General features: G+C 39.6%; 1 protein-coding gene across 6 annotated transcripts in view; it reads left to right on the forward strand.

Moving 5' to 3' along the window:
• Nucleotides 1–22,425, forward strand: part of LOC114492854 (broad substrate specificity ATP-binding cassette transporter ABCG2) — a 65,523-nt gene that overhangs the window by 17,604 nt on the left and 25,494 nt on the right. For 5 of the 6 annotated variants that reach the window (XM_036026697.1, XM_036026703.1, XM_036026708.1 and 2 more), the window contains 4 exons: nucleotides 13,344–13,568; nucleotides 20,756–20,815; nucleotides 21,426–21,540; nucleotides 22,138–22,290. In XM_036026697.1, the coding sequence (XP_035882590.1) occupies nucleotides 13,344–13,568; nucleotides 20,756–20,815; nucleotides 21,426–21,540; nucleotides 22,138–22,290 (553 nt within the window). Of the gene's footprint in view, nucleotides 1–5,173; nucleotides 5,204–13,343; nucleotides 13,569–20,755; nucleotides 20,816–21,425; nucleotides 21,541–22,137; nucleotides 22,291–22,425 lie in introns of all 6 variants that reach the window. The other variant, XM_036026706.1, reaches the window with a different exon arrangement.

Here is a 22,425-nt window from a genome sequence, read left to right on the forward strand (position 1 = left end):
AGGACAGCCAGCTGAAGATATCAAAGAACCATGCAGTGTCAGTGGGCACTGTACTTAACATTTGGTTTGTGCCTAGATTTTATCATGGCTCGTCTCTGTTTCACAGGCAGTGCTTCATTCTGAGTGCAACAGGAAGTATTAGTAACAGAGCAAACCCCACCATGTTCAGCTAGGTATGGTCAAGAGCAATTCTGTTATGTAAAACAACTTGAACAAGAGAATTTAAAGATTTTTCCTGGTTGACTATTACTTTTGTGGTACCTCTTGAAAATCCCCCTAAGGTATTTTGATAAGTTTGTAATTATGTATTTATTCATTGCAACACTAACTCAAGGAAAAAATATTCTTCCAAATGTGGAATCTTTGCAGGGGTGACATCAACTGTGTGCAAGCAGTTGGGTGTTTTTACCTGTGAAGTAGTTTTAAAGATGATGCCCAGTGCTAATGTACCTTTCCAGGCAGAAATTAAGGGGACAAAGGAAACAACTATTTTCTCTTCCTCGAAATCAAAAACAAACAACAGGAAAGAAAGAAGAAAGGAAGAAAGGAAGAAAGGAGGAAAGAAAGAAAGAAAGAAAGAAAGAAAGAAAAAAAGAAAGAAAGAAAGAAAGAAAGAAAGAAAGAAAGAAAGAAAAGAAAGAAAGAAAAAGAAAAAAGAAAGAAAGAAAACCCAAACAAATAAAATCTCTCCCTCCTCAGGAGTCAGTTTTGCCACCCACTGTGGCCCAGGCGTAGCACACAGTGGGATTTGTTCCACCTTGCTACGGTGTGCTGTCAATGAGCATGGTGCAGTTTTTTGTTAGGGTCCTGATGTGGACCAGTTTGTTTTTGGATGCGGTGTAGACAACATCAGTGTTCTTTGTTTTGAACATACAACACTCTGATCCCTGGGTGAAGTTGCCCATGTCCAGCCTCAGGCACGGTACTTCTCGTTCCCTTTTTGCACACTGGCTGGTAAGGCTGCTGGGAATTCTGCAAGTTAGGTATCAGTCCACTTTCCCTGAGAAGATGCTCATGTCCATTTTCCTGTTAACTTTGCAGTTATGTGGATTACCATTGTCAACATTAGGAAAGTCCAAACATGTAGAGAATTTTTATGAGTTTATTTGAGCCAAACTTACGACATGTCGGGGAGTGAGATCTCAAATGCCCTGGAGAATGAGTTTTACAGCTTGTTTAATAGATTTGAAATTAAGGAGGGAAAGGCAGGAGAAAGCAAGCAGGTGTTGCATTACAAGATAGTTAACAAGATCATGTGCTCCCTTGAGGGTTAATTCCCCTTTGAGGGGTGTTACTTCTGGTATTTCAAAGGTGTGTTAACCTAGAGGCACAAGAACAATGGACAGGGCTTGTGTGAAACCTTTCACTTAACAAGTTATAGGCCTGGAGCATGGCTGCCCACCCTGACCTGCCCAGGTAGGAATGAATGAGTAGATCACCTTGTGAAGTTAGTTTCCATAGAACCTCCTCACTCCCCTCTTTTTTTGGCCATACAACGCTACTTTAGGCTCAGTGCCAAAGGTCATTTTGCCCCATTTTGACAGTCTACAGGTGTGAGGAGTGAGATGGGTTAAGGCAGTTCCTCTGGGATGGCAGGTCTGGCTCCGTTTTGGGGTGGCTTCATTTACATTATTTTAAACAAGTATATGTGACTTTTGTGAAGTTATAAGATTGGTTATTCATAAAGTAATCCAGAAATGAAAAAAATCATTTTTAATAATACACAGTTCAGACCTGCATCGATCAATATTTTAACCATTAGCTGCATGTAGCTGTTTAAATTTAAGTGAATTGAAAATAAGTAATATTAAAAAAAAGTCACTACTACATTTCAAATACCGAGTAGTTGCCACGTTTTGCTGACTGTAAACAAGAAATGAGTGAGGAGTCAAAAGGATTTATCCAGGAAAAAAAAGGGATTGCAATCTGGTTTGTGCAGCCAGGGTGAGCCACAGACAAGAATAGAGTAAGAGGGAGAAAGTTCTATTTCAGAGAAGAAGTGGGAAGGGCTGTTATAATCAAATAGCTTTGTTTTAACAGTGGAGTTCTTTCTGTGGGGCTCTTTATTAGTGACATAGGGTGTGAGAGCTTTTTCCACAGGCCCTCCCAATTTCTATCCTGGTTAAGGCCTCTGTCATAATTTTGACAGTGTCTAGAGGACAGTGATATTTTACTTCCCCCTGAATATAGGCAAAGAATGTAGAAAGAAACACAGGTATTCAGTCTGACCGCCAATTATATTCAACTGATTTATACAAGAATCACTTCCTTGGGCCTTTACTTAGAGACTTTTTCATGTAAGGAACCAGAGACCATCTATAAAAGAGGTGCTTTGTTTTGTAATTTGTGGGAATAAAGGGAGTTAATTTTTACCTTCGTCAAGTTATCTCTTGCTTATTATTCCTAGCCTTTACAAATTTAAACAGCCACATGGCTCACTCAGTCTTGAAGTGCTTCTCTAGCTATAGTTTAGGGGAGAGAAAACTCTGCCTCTACCCTCTTAGGTTCTGATCTGAGGCCTGCAAATGAAGCTGACGAAAGGCAGATTAGCAAATAAAAGACAGATTAGATTTAATCTCATGGGAAGAGAGGCATTAGATTTTGGGGCTTCAAACCAAGAGAAGAGGATAGGAGGAGGGCATTTATGGGAAAACAGATGGTTTTTAGGAAAGATAAATGGGCCTTTAGGAAAATAGATGGGAAATGTCACAATGTTTTTTTTAAAATTATATTTTATTGTTTGTGGCTAGTATAGTTGTTCCAGTTTCCTCCCCTTTGCCCTCCTATACCCAGCCCCACTCCTTCAGGCAATCCCCATACTGTTATCCATGTCTGTGATCATTGCATATATGTTCTTTGACAACTGTATTCCCTAGCTGTACTTTACATCCCCATGACTATTCTGCAACTAACAATTTGTACTTCTCGACCCCTTTACCTTTTTTGCCCATTCCCCACACCCACCAAAATGTTGTTCTCTGTATCTATGATTATGTTTCTGTTATGCTTATTTATTTTGTTTTTTAGAATCAATTGTTGATAGGTATGTATTTATTGCTTTTTTAATGTCCATATTTTTTATTTTCTTCTTTTTCTTAAAGAAGATCCTTTAACATTTTATATGATACTGGTTTGGTGGTGTTGAACCCCTTTAGCTTTTTCTTATCTGGGAAGCTCTTCATCTGTCCTTGAATTTTAAATGATAGCTTTGCTGCTTAGAGTAATCTTGTCTGTGGTCCTTGCTTTTTACCACTTTGAATATTTCTTGCCAATCCCTTCTAACCTGCAAAGTTTCCTTTGAGAAATCTGACAGCCTTATGCGAGTCCCCTTGTAGGTAACTAATTGCTTTTTTCTTGCTGATTTTAAGATTCTCTCCTTGTATTTGATCTTTGATACTTTAATTATGATGTGACTTAGTGTGAGCCCCTTTGGGTTCATCTTGTTTGGGATTCTCTGAACTTCCTGGACTTATATGTCTATTTTCTACACTAAATTAGGGAAGTTTTCTGTCATTTTTTCAAATAGGTTTCCAATTTCTTGCTCTCTGTCCTCCTTCTGGCATCCCCACAATGCAAATGTTGTTATACATGAAGTTGTCCCAGAGGCAGCCTACACTATTTTTTTAATAGTTTTTTCTTCTTGCTGTTTTGATTGGTTGTTAAGAACAACCACTGGTTGTTCTTATATTCCAAATTCCTGATTTGATTCTGGCTTCATTCACTCTATTGTTGATTTCCTGTAAATTGTTCTTTATTTCAGTTAGTGTATCCTTCATTTCTGACTGTTTTATTTTTTTAATGCTTTTGAGTTCCTTACTAATTTTCTTGAGCATCCTTATAACAAGTGTTTTGAACTCTGCATCTAGTAGATTGTTTGTCTTTATTTTGTTGAGATCTCTTTCTGGACTTTCATTTTATGCTTTTATTTGGGCTATGTTTCTTTGTCTCCTCATTTTGGCAGCCTCCCTGTGTTTGTTTCTATGTATTAAGCAGAGCTGCTACATCTCTAGGCTTGGTAGTGTGGCCTAATGTAGTAGGTGTCCTTCAGAGTCCAGTGGCACTGCCTCCCCTATTGCCCAAGCTGGGTGCTCAAGGTATGGCCATTTTGTGGATTATGTACACCTTCCTGTTGTATTTGAACATTGCTTGCTCTTGGCATGTCCAAGGTCAGCCACTGACTGTGTTCTGTCTGAGTTCATGAAGTGTATGCTTCAAAGCGATCTGCAGATGGCTGTTACTTTTGCTGGCCTTGGAGGTGCCCAGGTGAGTCCAAGCTGTGAACCAAGACTGGCTGCTGCTAGTGTCAGGCCTGGGGCTACTTAGAAAAAAGTATGGAACTTGTTGAAGCCAGATTCTGCTTGTTTGAGAGAATTTAGCATGGGTCATCTATATGGAAAAGCCATTGGAAACACTTGAGTGGGCCAGAAAATTGGGTGGGGCATGGCCTCAGTGAACTGTCGAGGTGTGGTAAACAGTGTGAGCCACGTTGATTGAATCTAAGATATGGCACCTGCCTGCTGGCTCTGTGGTGATAGGGCTTAGAAGGGGAACAATGGCCTTGGCCAGCATTTCTTTTTGGGATAAAACTGTCCCCCAAATTTTGCCCTGAATCCAGACAATTCAGTTATCTCCCATATGTCTCTGGTGTCTTTTTATCTGTTGCCCCCATGATGGAGCCCAAAGGGAGTCAGTCCAAGTTAAGACTGTGCATGGGCCCTTTAAGAGGAATTGCCTGTGACTCCAGCAGTTTCTGTATTCTACAGCCTCAATCCCCATGGTTTTTACAGCCAGAAGTTATGGGGACTTCTCTTCATGGCACTGGAACCCTAGGCTGGGGGCCTGGCGTGGGTCTGGGATGCCTCACCCCTCAGATATCCATCCTGATTTTCATCTGTCACATGTGGGTGTTAGACCAGCCTGTTCCACCTCTCAGTGCATCCTTCTAGTCTCAATGTAGTTTCTCCTTCAATTCTTTAGGTGATTTCTTTAATTCCATAGTTGTAAGACTTCTATTCAGCTGGAATTCTGACAGGTATAAATGATGGTTGTTATATAGTTTAGTTGTAATTTCATGTGGTTGTGCAAGGAGGTGAGCTGTGTTTATCTACACTACCACTTTGACCGGAATTCCAATATCATAGTATTGTGACAGTTTTTTTCTTCTTTATTTTAGGCGTGTGCCTGCTTATCTTCATCTCAGGTGGTTAGAGTCAGTTTTCCTGGTTGCTTCTGGGGAGATTTATGATGCTTAAGTTCTCTAGGAGGCAATTAAGTGATTTCAGGAAGTCAGATGCCTTCAGCTGAATGTAATGGTTAGGCTGCAGTGGAGTATTTCAGCAATCACTTCCCTTCTGACCCTGCCTGGTTACAAGTCCTTAACACCTTCTTCGTGGCTCTCTAGGACCTCTCCTGTGCACACTAGACCATCCAACCATCTGTTTCATCTCTGCTTCAATGTCTAAAAAGCATTGTAATCTGCCATGTATAAAGTGTACTTTTTTGCCCAAATTTTCGGGGTAAAAGTAAGGGTGTGTATTATACATGGGTAGTACCTGAAATACCTTGTATCTGTTCTTGTGTTTTATAATTATTTGTTCATAAAATTTCTTGTACCATAATATGTTCAAAAATAAATGCTAAAATTCCTTTAAAATACAAAAAAGGTATCTAAATATAAATAAATAAATAGTTAAATTTAAAAATTAAAACAAAAACTTTTTTTTCCCTGAAAGTTTGGGTCAAAAACATGGGTGTGTATTATACATGGCAAAATGCAGTATATGTCCCAAGCTGAACATCCTGCTGTGTCCTGAAATCAAAGGGAAGAAAGCATTCCTAGGAAGCAATATTCAACTTCGTCAGTGTTGCTGATAGTTCGCCTAAGATGAGGACTTACAATTGATCATTAATACAGAAGAAGCCACTTAATTGTCCACATATTAAAATGGTGGATATCATAGTCTGTGAATTGTATTTTAACTTAAAAAATTGGTCACTGAGGAGAAAATAAGTGGGAAAACTTCAGATATTCCATATAGCAATATTTTCACTGATATGTTCCCTAGAGCAAGGGATATAAAGGAAAGAATAAACAAATGGAACTACATCAAATTAAAAAGCTTCTGCATAGCTAAAGAAAACATCAGCAAAATGAAAAGGGAACCAACCATATGGGAAAATATACTTGCCAATGATACCTTGGAAAAGGGTTTGATCTCCAAAACACATAAAGAACTGATACAACTCTACACCAGGAAGACAAACAATCCAACTAAAAAATGGCCAAAGTACCTGAACAGACAATTCTCCAAGGAGGACATATAGAGGGCCTAGAGACATATGAAAGGATGTTCAACATCATTAGCCATCAGAGAGATGCAAATTAAAACCATAATGAGATACCACTTCACACTGGTCAGAACAGCCATCACAAACAAATCAACACATGATAAGTGCTGGCAAGGTTGTGGAAATAAGGGAACCCTAGTATACTTTTGGTGGGAATGCAGACTGGTGTAGCCACTGTGAAAAACAGTATGGAATTTCCTCAAAAAACTAAAAATGGAACTGCCTTTTGACCAGGTAATTCCACTGCTGGGATTATACCCCAAGAATTCTGAAACACCAATTCAAAAGAATCTATGCACCCCAATGGTCATAGCAGCACAATTTACAATAGCCAAGTATTGGAAACAACCTAAGTACCCATCAGTAAATGAGTGGATCAAAAAACTGTGGTACATTTACACAATGGAATACTATGCAGCAGGAAGAAAGAAGGAACTCCTACCCTTTGTGACAGCATAGATAGAACTGGAGAGTATTCTGCTAAGTGACATAAGCCAGGTGGCGAAAGACAAATACCATATGATCTCACCTTTAAGTGGAACCTAATCAACAAAACAAACATGTGAGCAAAATAGAGCCAGAGACATGGACTGACAGTGACTAGAGGGGAGGGGGAGGGGAATAATAGGGGAAAGAAGGGGAAGGGGCAAGTCAAGGAACATGTGTAAAGGATCCATGGACAAAGACAATGGGTGGGGAAGGATTGAATGTGGGAGGTGAGGAGTGGATAGGGCAGGGGAGAGTAATGGGGGAGAAAAGGGGACAACTGTAATTGAAAAATAATTAAAAAAACTAAAAAAAATTGGTCATCAGATATGTCACTTTGATGGTCACCTTATTTAGTCTAGAGTAGTTTTGATATGAGGATGACCTGAGTGGAGTGGGTTTAAGAATAAATGGGAGGGAGAGGACATGGAGGCCAATGGACAGGAAAGAAAGACTCAAGGGGGTGGTCAAAATTTGAGATTTATATACCATATTAATAAGAGAAGGGATGTGAAAATAGGTTGAAATGCTAGAGAAATTTTATAATCAGAGAAGGAAAAATTGATACATGGGTCAAAAAGTGAGGGTGGTGGACATTACTGGAGAGATGTCCTTCCTTGAGTAAGAAAGAGAAAATGAGAAGCAGTACATGAGCAGGGGGTCAACCTAAAGTAGAAACAGAGGGAGTCCTAGTGTAGTTGGCGTCTCATAAATAGAGGGAGAAAAAATTAATGAATGAAAGATGGGAAAGAAAAGTTTGGAAGAAGACAGGGTCTTTATTTATAATTCCAAGGTGGGAGCATGCATGGCTGAGGTAGCAGGGAGGGCAAGATCACTAGAAGAGAAAAGGTTATGGGGTCATGGAGACCAAGGACAAATATCAGTTGGATTTTTGAAATTCCCTTCAGTCACCAAAATCTAAACTTCAAAATTGTATATGACAGTGTAAATCCATTGATGCCTGGTAGAAAACATTTCACACTAGGAAGCTCAATTGAATTTGGATCTGTACAATTCATTTAAAAATTGAAATGCATAAATCATTGCATAATGAAGATCCCAAGAGGGCGGTGTGGTTTTTTAACCAAAAGTATTCCTCCCTGGGCATCTCACAGACATCTAAAACCTACTGCATTGGAGCTGAGTCCTTGACCTTTCAGTATGTCACTTGTCATCACCTAGTCCCATCCCCTTGTCCAAGCATGTCTCACCTGGTTTTCTGCAACAGCCTTCTGACTGGCTCTTCCTTCCAGAGTAGCCACACAGTAGCTAGAGTAGTCTTTTTACTAAAAACAAAATTAGTGTCATGCAACTTTACTCCTTAAAAGGCCTCAGTGGCTTCTCGATGACTGTACAAACCTCCTATGATGGGTCTCTTCCTCTCTGTCTGACCAACCTTGTCCTCAGTACCACCGTAACTGTGCTCCAGTGTTGTGGGGGCCTAAAGTGCCAGACACAGATTGCTCCTTGGCCTGAAACTTCAGTGGTCTGAGTACACTGTACATTGCTGAGAAGTTTTTGGATGTGACTAGAGTGTCAACCCTGGATCCTTCAGGGTGGATCTGTCAAATCAGAGGCAATGTGAAAACCCATTAATCAATACAGGACATTTAAAGTGCAAGAGTTAATTTATGGAAATTAAAATTCATATTTTGAATTATTCCCTAACTATTAAATACTGTCCTATTTTATTCATTCATAAGTTTATAGCAATAACCTGACATGACTTGTGAACCCTAACTTCTTGTTAGGGTTATAACCTCTTGGCATTAGCCCAGTAAATTGTTGGACCTCTGGGTAAGCACACCATGTCCATTTGACTTAGAGACAGTGTGCAATTCCCCACTTCCTATTGTTACCCCTAGAAAAAACATGTAAGAGGAAGGCCCAGGCTCCTACCAGCATGTGCAATAGTTCCACTGTGGCCAGGTGTCTGCTGAACACTTCGGAATCAAGCTGTGTACTCCTTTTTTTTAACCTATGTGCAGTTCTCATTGTATTATGCACCCCATTTAAAATGGACTCTCAGATTAAGAGCACGGTAAAAGTAAAATATAGAGGAAAATGGCGTTTTAAATGCAGGTTACCATTCTTATAATAGATAGGCCAGCATCTCTAGAAGAAAACTGTTTGAACTTTTCAGAAAGTAAAAATAGTTCTCACTAGTTACAAAGCCATAAAAAGAGGGGGAAAGTGACATAGGTAGACCACCAGAAAGGGACAGCTGAGAAGGGGAAAAGAATCTCATTAATTCCAAGACCATTGATCCTGTTTGAAAGTACTCTTCTAGCTGGTTGAGAGATGTAATCAGGCCAGCTGACAAAGTAAGCAGGTTCAGTTTGTTGGGAAGTGTTTGGGTTTCTCTTTCATGCAAGGATCTGCAGTCTTGGGCTCAGAAAGTGATAAAAACCCAGTTAGGACAAGCTGATGCTGTGGAAGCAAGGAAACAGCAGCAAGGCGGGAAGCTGATTTTGTTATAAAGACATTAGGTGGGATGTGTGTGTGTGTGTGTGTAATGCTAATCCAAGGACAGCAACATCTATGCCCAGAGAGCTTATGCCCGTGGGAGGATTAATGTTTACTTGTAGGCAGTCACTTTTAGTGAGTCATCTAAACCCAGTGCACTGTATTAACTAGAGATTGAGTACTTTGAGGTTAGTATGGTGCTGAGGTATTGTGTTTTCTGTATTTTGTAATTATTGGTACGTATTAATTGTTTCAGCTGAGAATAATACTTTGTTCCATTTTGATGTTAGAAGTTTAAAAAGTTTGTATTTTTGGAATAATGTGCATCAGCAGGATGGTGTGTATCAGTTATACCTGTGTAATGATTTGATTCATAACTCATGAATTACTAAGCCTCTGTTGTCCATCTGAGAAAGACTGTTATGTTAAGATGGAGATGGGGTCAAGGCTGTTGGTGGTGGTGAACAAAGAATTGGACTGACCACACAGATATTGTAAGGCAAAGCAAGCGGGAAATTTGTTAAGGAAAGTACACTTCCTAAGAAATGAGAGCGGGCAATCCCTGACTCTGTTTTACTGAAACGTTACAGGCTTTTCTTTCTTTCTTTTTTTAAAAAAATACATTTTGTTGATTTTTCTATTACAGTTATCCCATTTTTTTCTCCACTTTATTCCCCTCTTCCCTGCACAGCCCCTCCCACAAGCATTCCCCTACTTTAGTTCATGTCAATGGGTTGTACATATAAGTTCTTTGATTTCTCTATTTCCCATATCATACTATTCTTTACCTCCCCTGTCTATTTTGTACCTACCTTTTATGCTTCTTATTCCCTGTACCTTTTCCCCTATTCTCCCTCTTTCCCACTAATAACCCTCCATGTGATCTCAATTTCTGTGATTCTGTTCCTGTTACAATTTTTTTTTTAGGTTTGGTTGTTGATAGTCGTGAGTTTGTTGTCATTTTATTGCTCATACTTTTTATCTTCTTTTTCCTAGATAAGTCCCTTTAACATTTCATCAAATAAGAGCTTGGTGATGATGAACTCCTTTAACTTGACCTTATCTGGGAAGCACTTTATCTGCCCTTCCATTCTAAAAGATAGCTTTGCTGGATAGAGCAATCTTGGATTAGGTCCTTGTGTTTCATGACTTCCAATGCTTCTTTCCAGCCCCTTCTTTCCTGCAAGGTTTCTTTTGAGAAATCAGCTGACAGTCTTATGGGATCTCCTTTATAGGTAACTCTCCTTTTCTCTTGCTGCTTTAAAGATTCTCTCCGTATCTTAAATCTTGGGTAATGTAATTCTAATGTGCCTTGGTGTATGCTTCCCTTGAGTCCAACTTCTTTGGGACCCTCTGAGCTTCCTGGACTTCCTGAAAGTCTGTTTCCTTTGCGGGATTGGGAAAGTTCTCCTTCATTATGTTTTCAAATAAGTTTTCAATTTCTTGTTCTTCCTCTTTTTTTCTGAAACCCCTATGATTTGGATGTTGGAATGCTTAAAGTTGTCCCAGAGGTTTGTAAGCCTCTCCTCATTTTTTTTCAATTCTTGTTTCTTCGTTCTGTTCTGGTTGAATGTTTATTTCTTCTTTCTGCTCCAAACAATTGATTTAAGTTCTGGTTTCTTTCCCATTACTGTTGGTTCCCTGTACATTTTCCTTTATTTCACTTTGCATAGCCTACACTTTTTCCTCTATTTTGGGATCATACTCAACCATTTCTGTGAGCATCCTGATTGCCAGTGTTTTGAACTGTGCATCTGATAGGTTGGCTAGCTCTTTATTGCTCAGTTGTATTTTTTCTGAAGCTTTGATGGGTATTTCATTTGGGCCACATTTTTTTTCTCCGTGGGCCTGTTTTGTAATAAGGGGTGGAGCCTTAGGTATTCACCAGGAAAGGGGTGACCCACATCAGTGCATTGTGGCCCTGTATGTGGGGGAGGGGTCCAAAAGGGAACAGTGCTGCTTGTTCAGCTCTCTGGCGGCTTTCAGTCACTTCCACCACTACCCACAAGCAAATTGGGCCCTTCTGGTGCTGATTCCAAGGTGGGTGGTTTTGTATACATTCTAGGACCCTGTGAGGCTGGGTCCTAGACCCCTCTCCAACTAACTCTCCTGTGAGGCTAGCAGTTTCTCCTGCCACTGTAACCTCTACAGGTTTTTTCAGTCAGAGGTTTTGAGGCTTTATTTCCCCATGCTGGGACCCTGGGTTGCACAGTTTCTCTGGCTCCCAGTTGTTCCTCCCAGTTTATCCACATGCAAATGTGGGACTGCTTGCTCCACCAGCTGTTGCCTTGCCATGAATTCTCTCTGCCTAGTGGCCTGGCTTTGCCCCTCCTACAGGTCTGGATAAATGTTTCTTTTTAACTCCATGGTTGTTGGACTTCCATACAGTTTGATTTTCTGACAGGTCTGGTCGTTTTTTATTTTTAAATTTTTGTTGTCCTTCTTTTGGTTGTTCAAGAAGGCACAGTATCTCCCTACTCCTCTATCTTGGCCATAAGTTGGGTAATTGCTTTTGAACAGCTACTCCATCATAATAAGAGAGATACCTCTTCATAGATTACTTTGATTTTTAAAAATTAAAACTATGTTAATTGAAGTTTTATGTTTTAAACCTATTCACAAGCTGTTAACTCAATTTCTTACCCTAATAAAATCTTTTAAAGGACTTTTTGTAACTTCTTTAATGAAACATTTTAAACTTCATTTATTAATTTAATATTCAGGTTTCATTTTAATCTCTATAACTGTGTAAATATTGGTTTCATTTTCTTAATAATTTTTATGCTTAATTCTAAACATAGAATTTAAATACATTCTCCCAGTAAATAAGTGATTATGTCATCTCAAACCCTTTTAAAGTTTACCTTTATAGCTGATTGAAGTAGCATGAAAAACAGTGATAGAAAGCATGGACCTACAAATTCAGAGAAATTTCTCTTGTCCCTAACTACCTGGCTAGGTAGTTAGGGACAAGACTTTTTTGATGATACCTATGTCATAAACTCCAAAATTATCCCCAAAATATCAAAAACAATAATAGGGGGTGGTGATCATGTAGTCTGTCCCTGATCTTGAATCATATCATAATATGCTTTCCAAGCTAGACAAGTTTAATACCCATTCATCCATTTTTGTTTCATGAGTTTTGATTAATTTTAATATTCTTCTTATTTACTAATTGATATTTAATTGATATCTAATTGGAGTTTATGTATTCAGAGTTGTGTCTGCCTCTGTGATAGGAGCTCCAAGGTTTTTTTTTTTTTATCACTGTGATATGAGTTTTTCATTGGAAATGGAGCTGTTTATTGCAGGGAAGTTTAAAGTGGATTGTTCTTTTTTAATGTTAATAATATATCTTATTGAATCCAATATATACAAAATATTTTTACTTAATGTGTAATAAATATAAAAATGGCTAATGAGGTATTTTACATTCTTTTAAAAAGATTTAGATCTCTATTCTTTTTACTGTTTTTCTTAATTTTTTTAAGACTTTATTTATTTATTTTTGGAGAGAGAGGAAGGAAAGGAGAAAGAGGGAGAGAAACATCAATGTGTGTTTGCCTCTCGAACACCCTCTAATGGGGACCTGGCCCACAACCCAGGCATGTGCCCTGACAGGGAATCGAAATGGTGATACTGTGGTTCACAGACTGGCGTTCAAGCCACTGAGCCACACCAGCCAGGGCTACTGATTTTTAGTTGATGTATAATATTAGTTTCAGGTGTACAACATAAAGATTCAATAATTGTATATATTGTGAAATGATCCCCACAATGAGTCTAGTTAACATCCACCACCACAGAGTTACAGGTTTTTTGCCTTCTTGTGATCAGAACTTTTAAGATCCACTATAGGCAACTTTCAAGTATATCATACAGTATTGCATTATACTTACCAGGCTGTATATTAGATCCCCAAGACTTTAGTTTTATAACTGGATGTTTATAAAAACACTCTTGTTTTAAGTGTTCCACTAGCTCGTGTGTACAATCTCATTTTCTGGACAATCAACTTACTATTGCTTTTCCCTCTACAGAAGGGCAGAAGCTCTCCAGATGTCTTCCGGGAATGACCAAGTTTTTATCCCGATGTCACAAGCAAACACCAGCGGCCACCCCAGGATGACAACCCCCAACGACCTGAAGACATTCACTGACGGGGCTGTGCTAAGTTTTCATAACATCTGCTATCGAGTAAAAGTGAAGAGTGGCTTTCTGCTTGGAAGGAAAACAACTGAGAAGGAAATACTGATGAATGTCAAGTACGTGCATGAATTTTGTTTAAACAGCTCTAATGATATACAGTGAACTTAACAGGTTTTGCCTATTTTACAAGTGAAGGTGCTGAGAACATTTGTGTACATGTCTGTTCAGACACATACTTTCATTTCTTTTGTCTCAGCTGGGAGTGAAATGGTTGGATCACATGTTAGGTATAAGCTTAATTTGTGAAAGAATGGCCAGACTGTTTTTAAAGTGGTTGTACCAAGTGCATCACCTTTTGTTTGAGAATCAGAATAACTGATGTGTCATTTAGCCTTTGCTGGGTAAGCCCTGTGGTTTAGTGGAGAGGCCTGGCTGTGTGATTTACAACTTCCTGATTGTGGGAATACAGTTGTAATCTCTGAGCTTCAGTTTTCTAATCTGTGAAATAAAGGATCTGTCCTGTGTGTTATGAGCCAGACACTTTAGGTACTTCTACACTTTATGTTGTAGAAGCAAGAGTCAGGAGGTTGAAATGATAATATACAGTGAGAGTACTTTGGTTTTCAAATAGACTTGTTTCAAATGAGTGGTGAGTTATATACTCGTTTATCACCTATAACAATTTATCTAATGCTTTTCCTCATATACAGGCAGACAGAAACACATTAAATACAAGAAAACTTTAGTGTAAGCTTAAGTTTATGCACTGAAAACCCAATGATAGAATTTAGGACCCAAATGAATGCAAAACTATGATTATCATTTTCTTTCTTGAACAACAAATTCATCACGTGGTGGTGGAGTGGGCCGTAGAGTGGGGAAGGAAATGAGAACAAAACTTACTTGAACCACATCTCTCTATTCTTTCGCAGATGCTGGTCATTAGGACTGTTCATGTTTTCCTGATATCTAGAAAACTGAGCCTGATTCTCCCTCATTGTGGAGGGGGGAGTGCATCTAGTTTTGCTCAGACACCATGGCTTATGTGTTTTGTTTAGTTGGTTTGTTTGATAGGAGAAATAACCCCTCCTGTCACAGGTGTGCACAGGTAACCAGGTTCTTAGTGATCGAGGACAAAGAATTGAACCAAACACACAAAGTTTACAGCACAAAGAAAGAGGGAAGATTTATTAAGCGATAGTACACTCCACAGGACACTGGAGTGGGCCAACTCTGAGCAGAGAAGGGACACGTGGGCTGGGGGGATTCTATTCTTATAGGGCAGAAGATCCCTGGCTAGTCTTTGGCAGGCTTTTCCTGCACAGGTACAAGGAGTTGGATTTCAAAGCTACTGCACATGTGTGGTTTCCCATGATTTTCTTGATTGGCTACTGGAGAAGGGAGTCCCACAATGTTATTTCATTATAATGATATTATAATGAATCAGGGGTAGTGCGCAGGTGCATTCTATGATTCAGAGTTATCCCAGAAAACAGGAACAACCCGTCTTAGGGGGTCTTTGTCATGTATAGATGTTTTCTTTTTTTTTTTTTTTTAGATTTTATTCATTTATTTTTAGAGAGGGAAGGAAGGGAGAGAGAGAGAGAGAGAGAGAGAGAGAGAGAGAGAGAAACATCAATGTGCAGTTGCTGGGGGTTATGGCCTGCAACCCAGGCATGTACCCTGGCTGGGAATCAAACCTGCGACACTTTGGTTCACAGCCCATGCTCAATCCACTGAGCTATGCTAGCCAGGGCTAATGTATAGATGTTTTTTACCTCAGCCCTGTGGGGCCTCTGGAGTTTCCTTCCTGACTGTCTCCTGCCTCATTCCTAGAGAAAACAGGCACTTTTTCTAACTCTCTGAGACTGGAAGGGTGGTTATAAAGGCTCTCACCAGGTATTGCCTCTAACCTATATTCAATCAGATGTTTCTCATGTTTTCTTGGTACATTTTATGGGACTGTGGTCTCTTATGTTACTAGTAGCTAACTGCTCACAGAAGGCTAGGAAATTAGAAGCATGTGGGTAGGGAAGAAATGACTGGCACCTAATAGGATTGGACTGTGGTGAGATCAGGGGCTCTGTAGAATTAGATGGAACTTTCTTATGTAGCAACACATAGTGTCTGTCATACCTACTTCCTTGTTTCTCTCTTGTATTGGTTAAGAAACACTGACTAGGAAAATAAAGAGAGAAAGGGTAAATACAAATTTATCTTTTGCTAAATGCCTAGTGAATTTGACTGACCTTTTTGAAAGCTGACAAGGTTTTATGGAACATATCATCAAGAAAATATTGGTCACTTCAGACTGTATGCTAAGTGGAAGGTAACATAATTTGAATATGTGCAGGGGGAATGGATTTAACATGCATACTGGGCAAATGTACATTTTTCTTGCTTATGTTTTAAAGCTAGTTGATGAGTAACTCAATATACTAAAGTTATCATATGCTCAGGGCTTCATAATATTCTTATGGCTTAGTGGTATGCATTCCCACAATAAATGAGTTCATCTTTTTGTACATTTCTGTGTTCATGAAAACTAGCAAATTATTTAAAAATAATTTTTATGCTTTTAATTGAGTTGGCATATGCTGTTATATTAGTTTTAGGTGGACAACATGGTTAGACATTTATACACCTTTCTACATGATTACCCCAGGATGTCTTATAGGGCACCAGCATTGTTTTGCTTATTCATATTTCTAGTTTAGGCTTCAATGAGAAAAGTTATCCATAATTATATTCCACAAAAGCCCATGAATATCTTGATTTTTGGTTTTCCTCTGGACATTTTGTAATCTCATTTATAGAACTAAGTAGTTAGAACCTGATGTCCTTGTGAGGGGAAGAAGATAAAGTCTGACTATGAGAATTCAAAAGGGTCAGATTTTACTACCTTATGAAAAATCACTCAGTTATGCTTAGTTTGTGCCCATACCTAGCACTTCAGCTTTTCCTCACTAACGCTGAAGATCTATAGAGAAAATGGTCTATTTCAGTAGATATGTGGATATTCTATAATCTTCAGGGAAATTTGTTTATCTGTCTGGAGATTTCTTAAGTTAATAATTTATTTTGAAATAATTTCAAACTTGTGGAAACATAATCCTTTTATCCAGATTTCCCAAGTGGGAAACCTGGAAACATTTCACTGCATTTGCTAGTTATTTTAGCTCTTTAGAGAACTCATTGTCATTAGTATTTTTCTGGACAATTTGAGAGCTGTCCATACCGTGCTCTATTATTCCTAATTCATCTAGTGTGTATTTTCCATAAACAAGGACCCTCTCCTCTATAACCACTCAGTCATTGTCTGGAAGCAGCCCAGGGGATGCAAAGTCTCATAACAGGTGCAGTGGTGGGTGCTGAGCGGCCGTTGGTCACCATACTCTTCATGTAGTAGACTGACCATCACATCGTGTCTCCTGTCTCCAACCAGGTCCTTTCCCATCTCACCCTAGGTGATGTTCATCTTCATTACCCCATCATGCTGGTGTCTGCCAGCCTTCACCACAGTGTCACCATTTTCCCCTTTGTAATTAATAAGTATTATGAGGGGAGTTACCCTGAAATCACTCCAAACCTTATTCTTCATAACACAGGAACCCACCTACTTCAGCCCCCATTGAGGACTCCTGCCTGAATCAGGAATAAATATCATTGTGATCGTTACCAAAGTGTGATTTCTGTTTTCATTGCTCTTTTTCATATGGACTGGTTTGCATTCTACTAAGAGGAAAAAGCTTCATTTGTCACTTTCATTCATTTATTTATATCAGCATAGGCTCATATTCACATTTTATCCAGTAGCACTCAATACTAATGCATTATTATCATTATTTATTTTGATACTCCTATTGTTCTTGATTTGGTCACTGGGAGGCCTTTCAAGGGAGGTTTGTTATTTTATTCAACTCATTCTTTCATTTCTTGGGTATTTTTTCGGCACAGCAGGGGATCCAGACTCACTGTGTGCTCACCCCGCCTCAGACCTGGAATGAGCTGATGTTCCTTTTTGTGGGGTGTTGTGTTTACAAAGCAAGATCTGTGTGTTTGGAATGTTCTGGCTGTTGGGATGTCAGAGCTCCTAGGCCTGCTCAGGGGACAGACACAGGGAACATACACATATACACATACACATATACACCTTTTCATGTCTAAACCTTTTTATGTCTGTGTACGGAGATTAAAACCCATGAGTTCCAATTTTGATCTGATATTCCAGGATTATTTCTACGTTTCCATGTTTGCAGTTTTACAAAGTGAAACTCAAAAAGTGAAAAACCTGGCTCTCATTATTCTAACATTATTACTGATTTGCCCAATCAATTTTCTTATTCTTTAATATAAGCAGCCTCCCCACCCTCCAGCTGTGTCCTCTCTTCCCCCGCCTCCCTTGCAGCCTGTGACCTTGCGTGCTGGCCATCGCCACTCCTCCACCCAGCACGTCTACCGCCTTCACACAAAGAAGGAAAGAGAGGAAAGTCTAACAGAGATGACTGATATATTATCTGAACATGATTTATGTAGGAGTGTAACTAAGTGTTCTTTCCAGTCAGGCTATGCCTATTTTCCATAAGGTTTTTGTACTTCTTGATACTTGTTTTTATTGAAAACATTTGACTTTCCTATAAGTAGTTGTCATTTATTAAGATGTAGGGACTCATTTATTCACCAAATTTGAATGTCTACTAGGAGCCTGACATTGCGCCTGGTTCTAGTGACAGAGGTTCTCAGTGATCTCCTAGTCCAATGGAGGATTCAGATAACTCGAAGACTCCACTGTGTTGTTCTACTGTGACTGAGGGGCTGGAAGACATGGACCACCCTAACCCTAAACTGGAGCGCCAGGAGTGGGGGAGGGAGAAAGGAAAGCTGGGGTATGTGCTCAGGATAGGGTGGGGAAAGATAATGCTCCAGGCTCTGGGGATGACATTGCCTTCTCACTATTAAATGAGATTTACCATTGTTCATGAGAATGTAATAGACAAGAGAAGAATCCTACAGCTAGTTTTCATTTCATGTATTTAGTTTTCATTATAGAGCATGTGCTGCATGCTCTAGGGGGTGGGGGTTGAAGAAGATGGCATTGTTCTTGTTGGCAAGGTTTGACAATAGAATGAGGGAGACTTTCATGCATGTAAATGCTGTAAGGCAGTGAGTAAGGGTGGGGGATGAGTTTTGAGGGAGGGTAGACTGGGTCAACGTTTTCTGGAAAGGGTCTGATAGTGAATATTTTCATTGTTATGACCCACACATCTGTGTTTGAATGACTCAGCTCTAACATTGTAGCAGGAAAGCAGCCATAGACATAAATGTGTGTGTCTGTGTTCTAATAACACGTTTTTTTTTTTGAAAACAGAAAACTTGATCACCTGTGATTGGTTTGCTTATCCCTGGACTTGAATGCAAAGTCCACAAAGGCTACCACTTCAATTCTCAGCTCTGACCCATGTACACACACAGTAGACACTGAATAACTGTGTTGAGTGAATGGAGGGGGAATTAGCCACGGCTCCACACTGGAACTCTTGCAGTTATGATTATCCATTACTGTTTTCTGTAATGCTAGAGTTCAGCGCCAAAGGAAGCCCAGCTCAGGGACCTGTAAAATTCTTTGTCTTAGAATTCTTTTCCTTGCACCAGCTTTTCACATTCACTTTTGGGTTAATCTTTTAGGGATGGTGACTCTTTTTCTGAGTAGGTATTTAAAAAAACCTGGAAAGGTTTTCTGGCAACGAAGTCTCAGTGAACAACAAGCTTATCTCTGGTTATTTTAGAAACAGTTACTAGGTAGCTATTACTGCGGAAGGTACATTAAGAACTATAGATAAATGCACCTTGAAAGTTCACCCAACCATTAGCATGCCTTATTGCATCAGGGGAAAAGGCCAGTGAAAGAATAAGATACTTCTCTCTTTTATAGCTCATGCCTGATTCACGTAACTCATTGTATTTGTCGAGTGTTTCAGTGAGAGACGCCTCAGTTAGTGAGCAAAGTAGAAGTTGCCTTTCCCCGTGGCCACTGAGTGGCATTTTACACTGTGCCAGCTGCAGCACAATAGGCAGTAAATGCTGTGTCCTGCCAGATGGAAGTGCTGTGCACAGCCGCACTGTGAGGTTGATCACTCATGACTGTTGTGTATCATAGAATTTGCCTCAGTGATAGTCATTATCTGGGAATGAAATAGCCTTCTGCTTTGCACCTTCCACTAGAATAGATACTGTGTTCCCTGAGGAATAAATTGGATTTACCTACCAATTCCCCAGAGAGTGGCTTAGGCACCAGGGTCCCAAGAGGGCTCCGTCAGCCCTCCATTCCGTCATCAAGCCTGTGCAACTGCGGTGGACCTGCCATTCATTCCCCTTACTCCAGTGTGCTCTCCTTACCATTCTTCTGGTTGTCTTCATGGTAAAACTCACACTACTTTTTTTTTGTGTTCTTCTTCAGTCTCAACACAGTCAACTCTGACTTATTTTTTATACCTTCTTGCTCTGTGTCTGAATACCCTCTACCCTCAAACATCCACATAATTTCTTTGGAATATGCAGTGTCTACATCACATCTGTACGTCCTTAAATGTCTTCCCCAATGGGACATGGTGTCTCCCACTTCTAAGCCAACAATTTTCCAGTCTATCCGAACCTTTAGAAGAAAGAGTGTAATGTATTTTAGGGAATGTGTTTTACTTTTACAGGTGAATTAAGAATTTTGTCAGGGTTTAAGAACTAGTGAGGGTTTCTTTTTAGTATCTGAGGTACTTTTTTCTAGCCACTAAATTTCACTTCAGTTACATTGTTTTTTGGTCTGACTGGGTTTGAGCAGTGAGAGCATTAATGCTGATGATTCTAGAACTCCTTTGACTACTTAATTATGTAGGACCTGAGTAGGTAGCAAAAGAGGTGACTAGTTATCAAGAAGCACTACTCAAGACCTGTTGTGCACTCTACATCGTGAAAGGAGAAATAAGTGTAACAGATGTTTTACCAGAATCTTTTACTTCCCATAAACTCTCAAGTTTGTGTGTCCTTTCCCAAAAAAGTGTAAGTGGTTTAGAGAATAGCTGAAAGGAATGTAGAGGGACCTGAGCCATTTTTCAAATGGGGTCTAAAGAATGATGACATTTGTACACTAGACATTTATTGTTGTTGGTTTCTTTTTTCCTTTAGAAATTAGTTTGTGCTGGTTTTCTGTCTCATTTCATCAACTTTCATTGAGTGTCTTAAATGCAGACCCTACATTTTTAGAAGCAGTTTTCAGCTGAACCAGTGAACTGGCTGTTTTCTGCATTGACAGTGGGATCATGAGACCGGGCCTGAACGCCATCCTGGGACCCACAGGTGGAGGCAAATCTTCGTGAGTATCACAGAGAGGATCAGGGAGCTTTCCCTTGCAGTTTTCATGTGCTTTAAAAGATCGCTTTCACGAGGGCAGGTGTTAGTTGAATGTTTGCTGCATGTCTAGTCTTGTTCTAGGTGCCATGGCCACGTGCACTTAGGCCAGCTGTGGTTCTGTCCTCAGAACTAGGAAGTCTTATCAGGTCAGCTTTACTGACAGTGGCCATGATAGATGATTGCCATACACCTGTCAGCATTGATTTCAGCTAATGGTGGAAAAGGACGGGGATGACATTGAAAGTGGGGAGAAGGAGCCAAAGGAATAAGGGAAGTCTTGAGTCTCAGCTAAAGCAGCACATTAGCTGTTGGGAGCCCAGAGGCCAGAGGGCTTCAGGAGCTGGTTGGGAGGCCAGTGCTGGCTCTGCCGACAGAGCTTTGTTTTCATGCTTTGGAGCTTTATTATAGTGTAGAGTTAACAAAAGGAAGTTGAGAATTAAAGTATGTCATTGTAATTGAGGCATGGAATTTCATGATCAGTTAAGTTTTTACTTGAGCAGAGTTTGGATTCAGAGTACCTTAGAGATATAGTCTCAGTTGGAGAAAAAAACAACATATTTGTTTTTTTATAGGTTGTTAGATATCCTAGCTGCAAGGAAAGATCCACAGGGATTATCTGGAGATGTTTTGATAAATGGAGCGCCTCGACCTGCCAACTTCAAGTGTAACTCAGGTTATGTGGTACAGGTAAGTGTTCGTGGAATTGCATTTTAGATTTCACAGTTTTACGTTGGCAAGTCCCTTGGCTGGTAATTTAGTGTCCTTCCCATTGATTACATAAACTGGGCATAGACAGAACTTTCCTTATACTGGATTTTCATAATCTCCCCTAAGATGAAGAGTAATGTTAGATGAAAAGGTAGGGAGAATCTAGGATATGATCCTTGTAAGGACAGTGATAACTCTTTTAGTTATAGAATATGGCCTTTCTATGGATGAAGATATCAATTCTACTTATCATATTCCCAGAAGATATGACGTTTTATTTTTTCCCCTACATTCACCTCTCTCCTTGCCCTGCCATGGGAAGATGTTTTGTCAAATCCTTGTATAAAGCATTCTGGAAATGCCTGCTAACAGTAATCATCCTTACCTGTGTTCTATTCAGATGTCTAAATAGGAAATAAGAATTATTCCATGAGGTTTGTAGTTATCCAAGTATGGAGTTCTTTGTATAATTTGTGTAATTATAAGTTCATCATTAGTCAGAATGTTCCTTTGGCTACGTTATTTTTGTGGATTAATTTATATCCTGATATTCTTGTTAAAATCCATTTGCCTTAGGATGATGTTGTGATGGGAACTCTGACAGTAAGAGAAAATCTACAGTTCTCAGCAGCTCTTCGCCTTCCATCAACTATGTCCAATCATGAAAAAAATGAACGGATAAACGTGGTCATTCAGGAGTTGGGTCTGGCCAAAGTGGCGGATTCCAAGGTAATGCGGAAAGAACAGGCGATACCATTGCCAGCCGATAGGACCTCCCCTGTGAGGCCAGAGTTACTCTTATTCAGAAGTTTTCCATAATGTGTGTGGTCAAAAGTGGCTGCTTTCTGTAATGATGAAAACAGT

This window comes from Phyllostomus discolor, chromosome 1, assembly GCF_004126475.2.
Source record: "Phyllostomus discolor isolate MPI-MPIP mPhyDis1 chromosome 1, mPhyDis1.pri.v3, whole genome shotgun sequence".
Lineage (NCBI taxonomy): Eukaryota > Metazoa > Chordata > Mammalia > Chiroptera > Phyllostomidae > Phyllostomus > Phyllostomus discolor.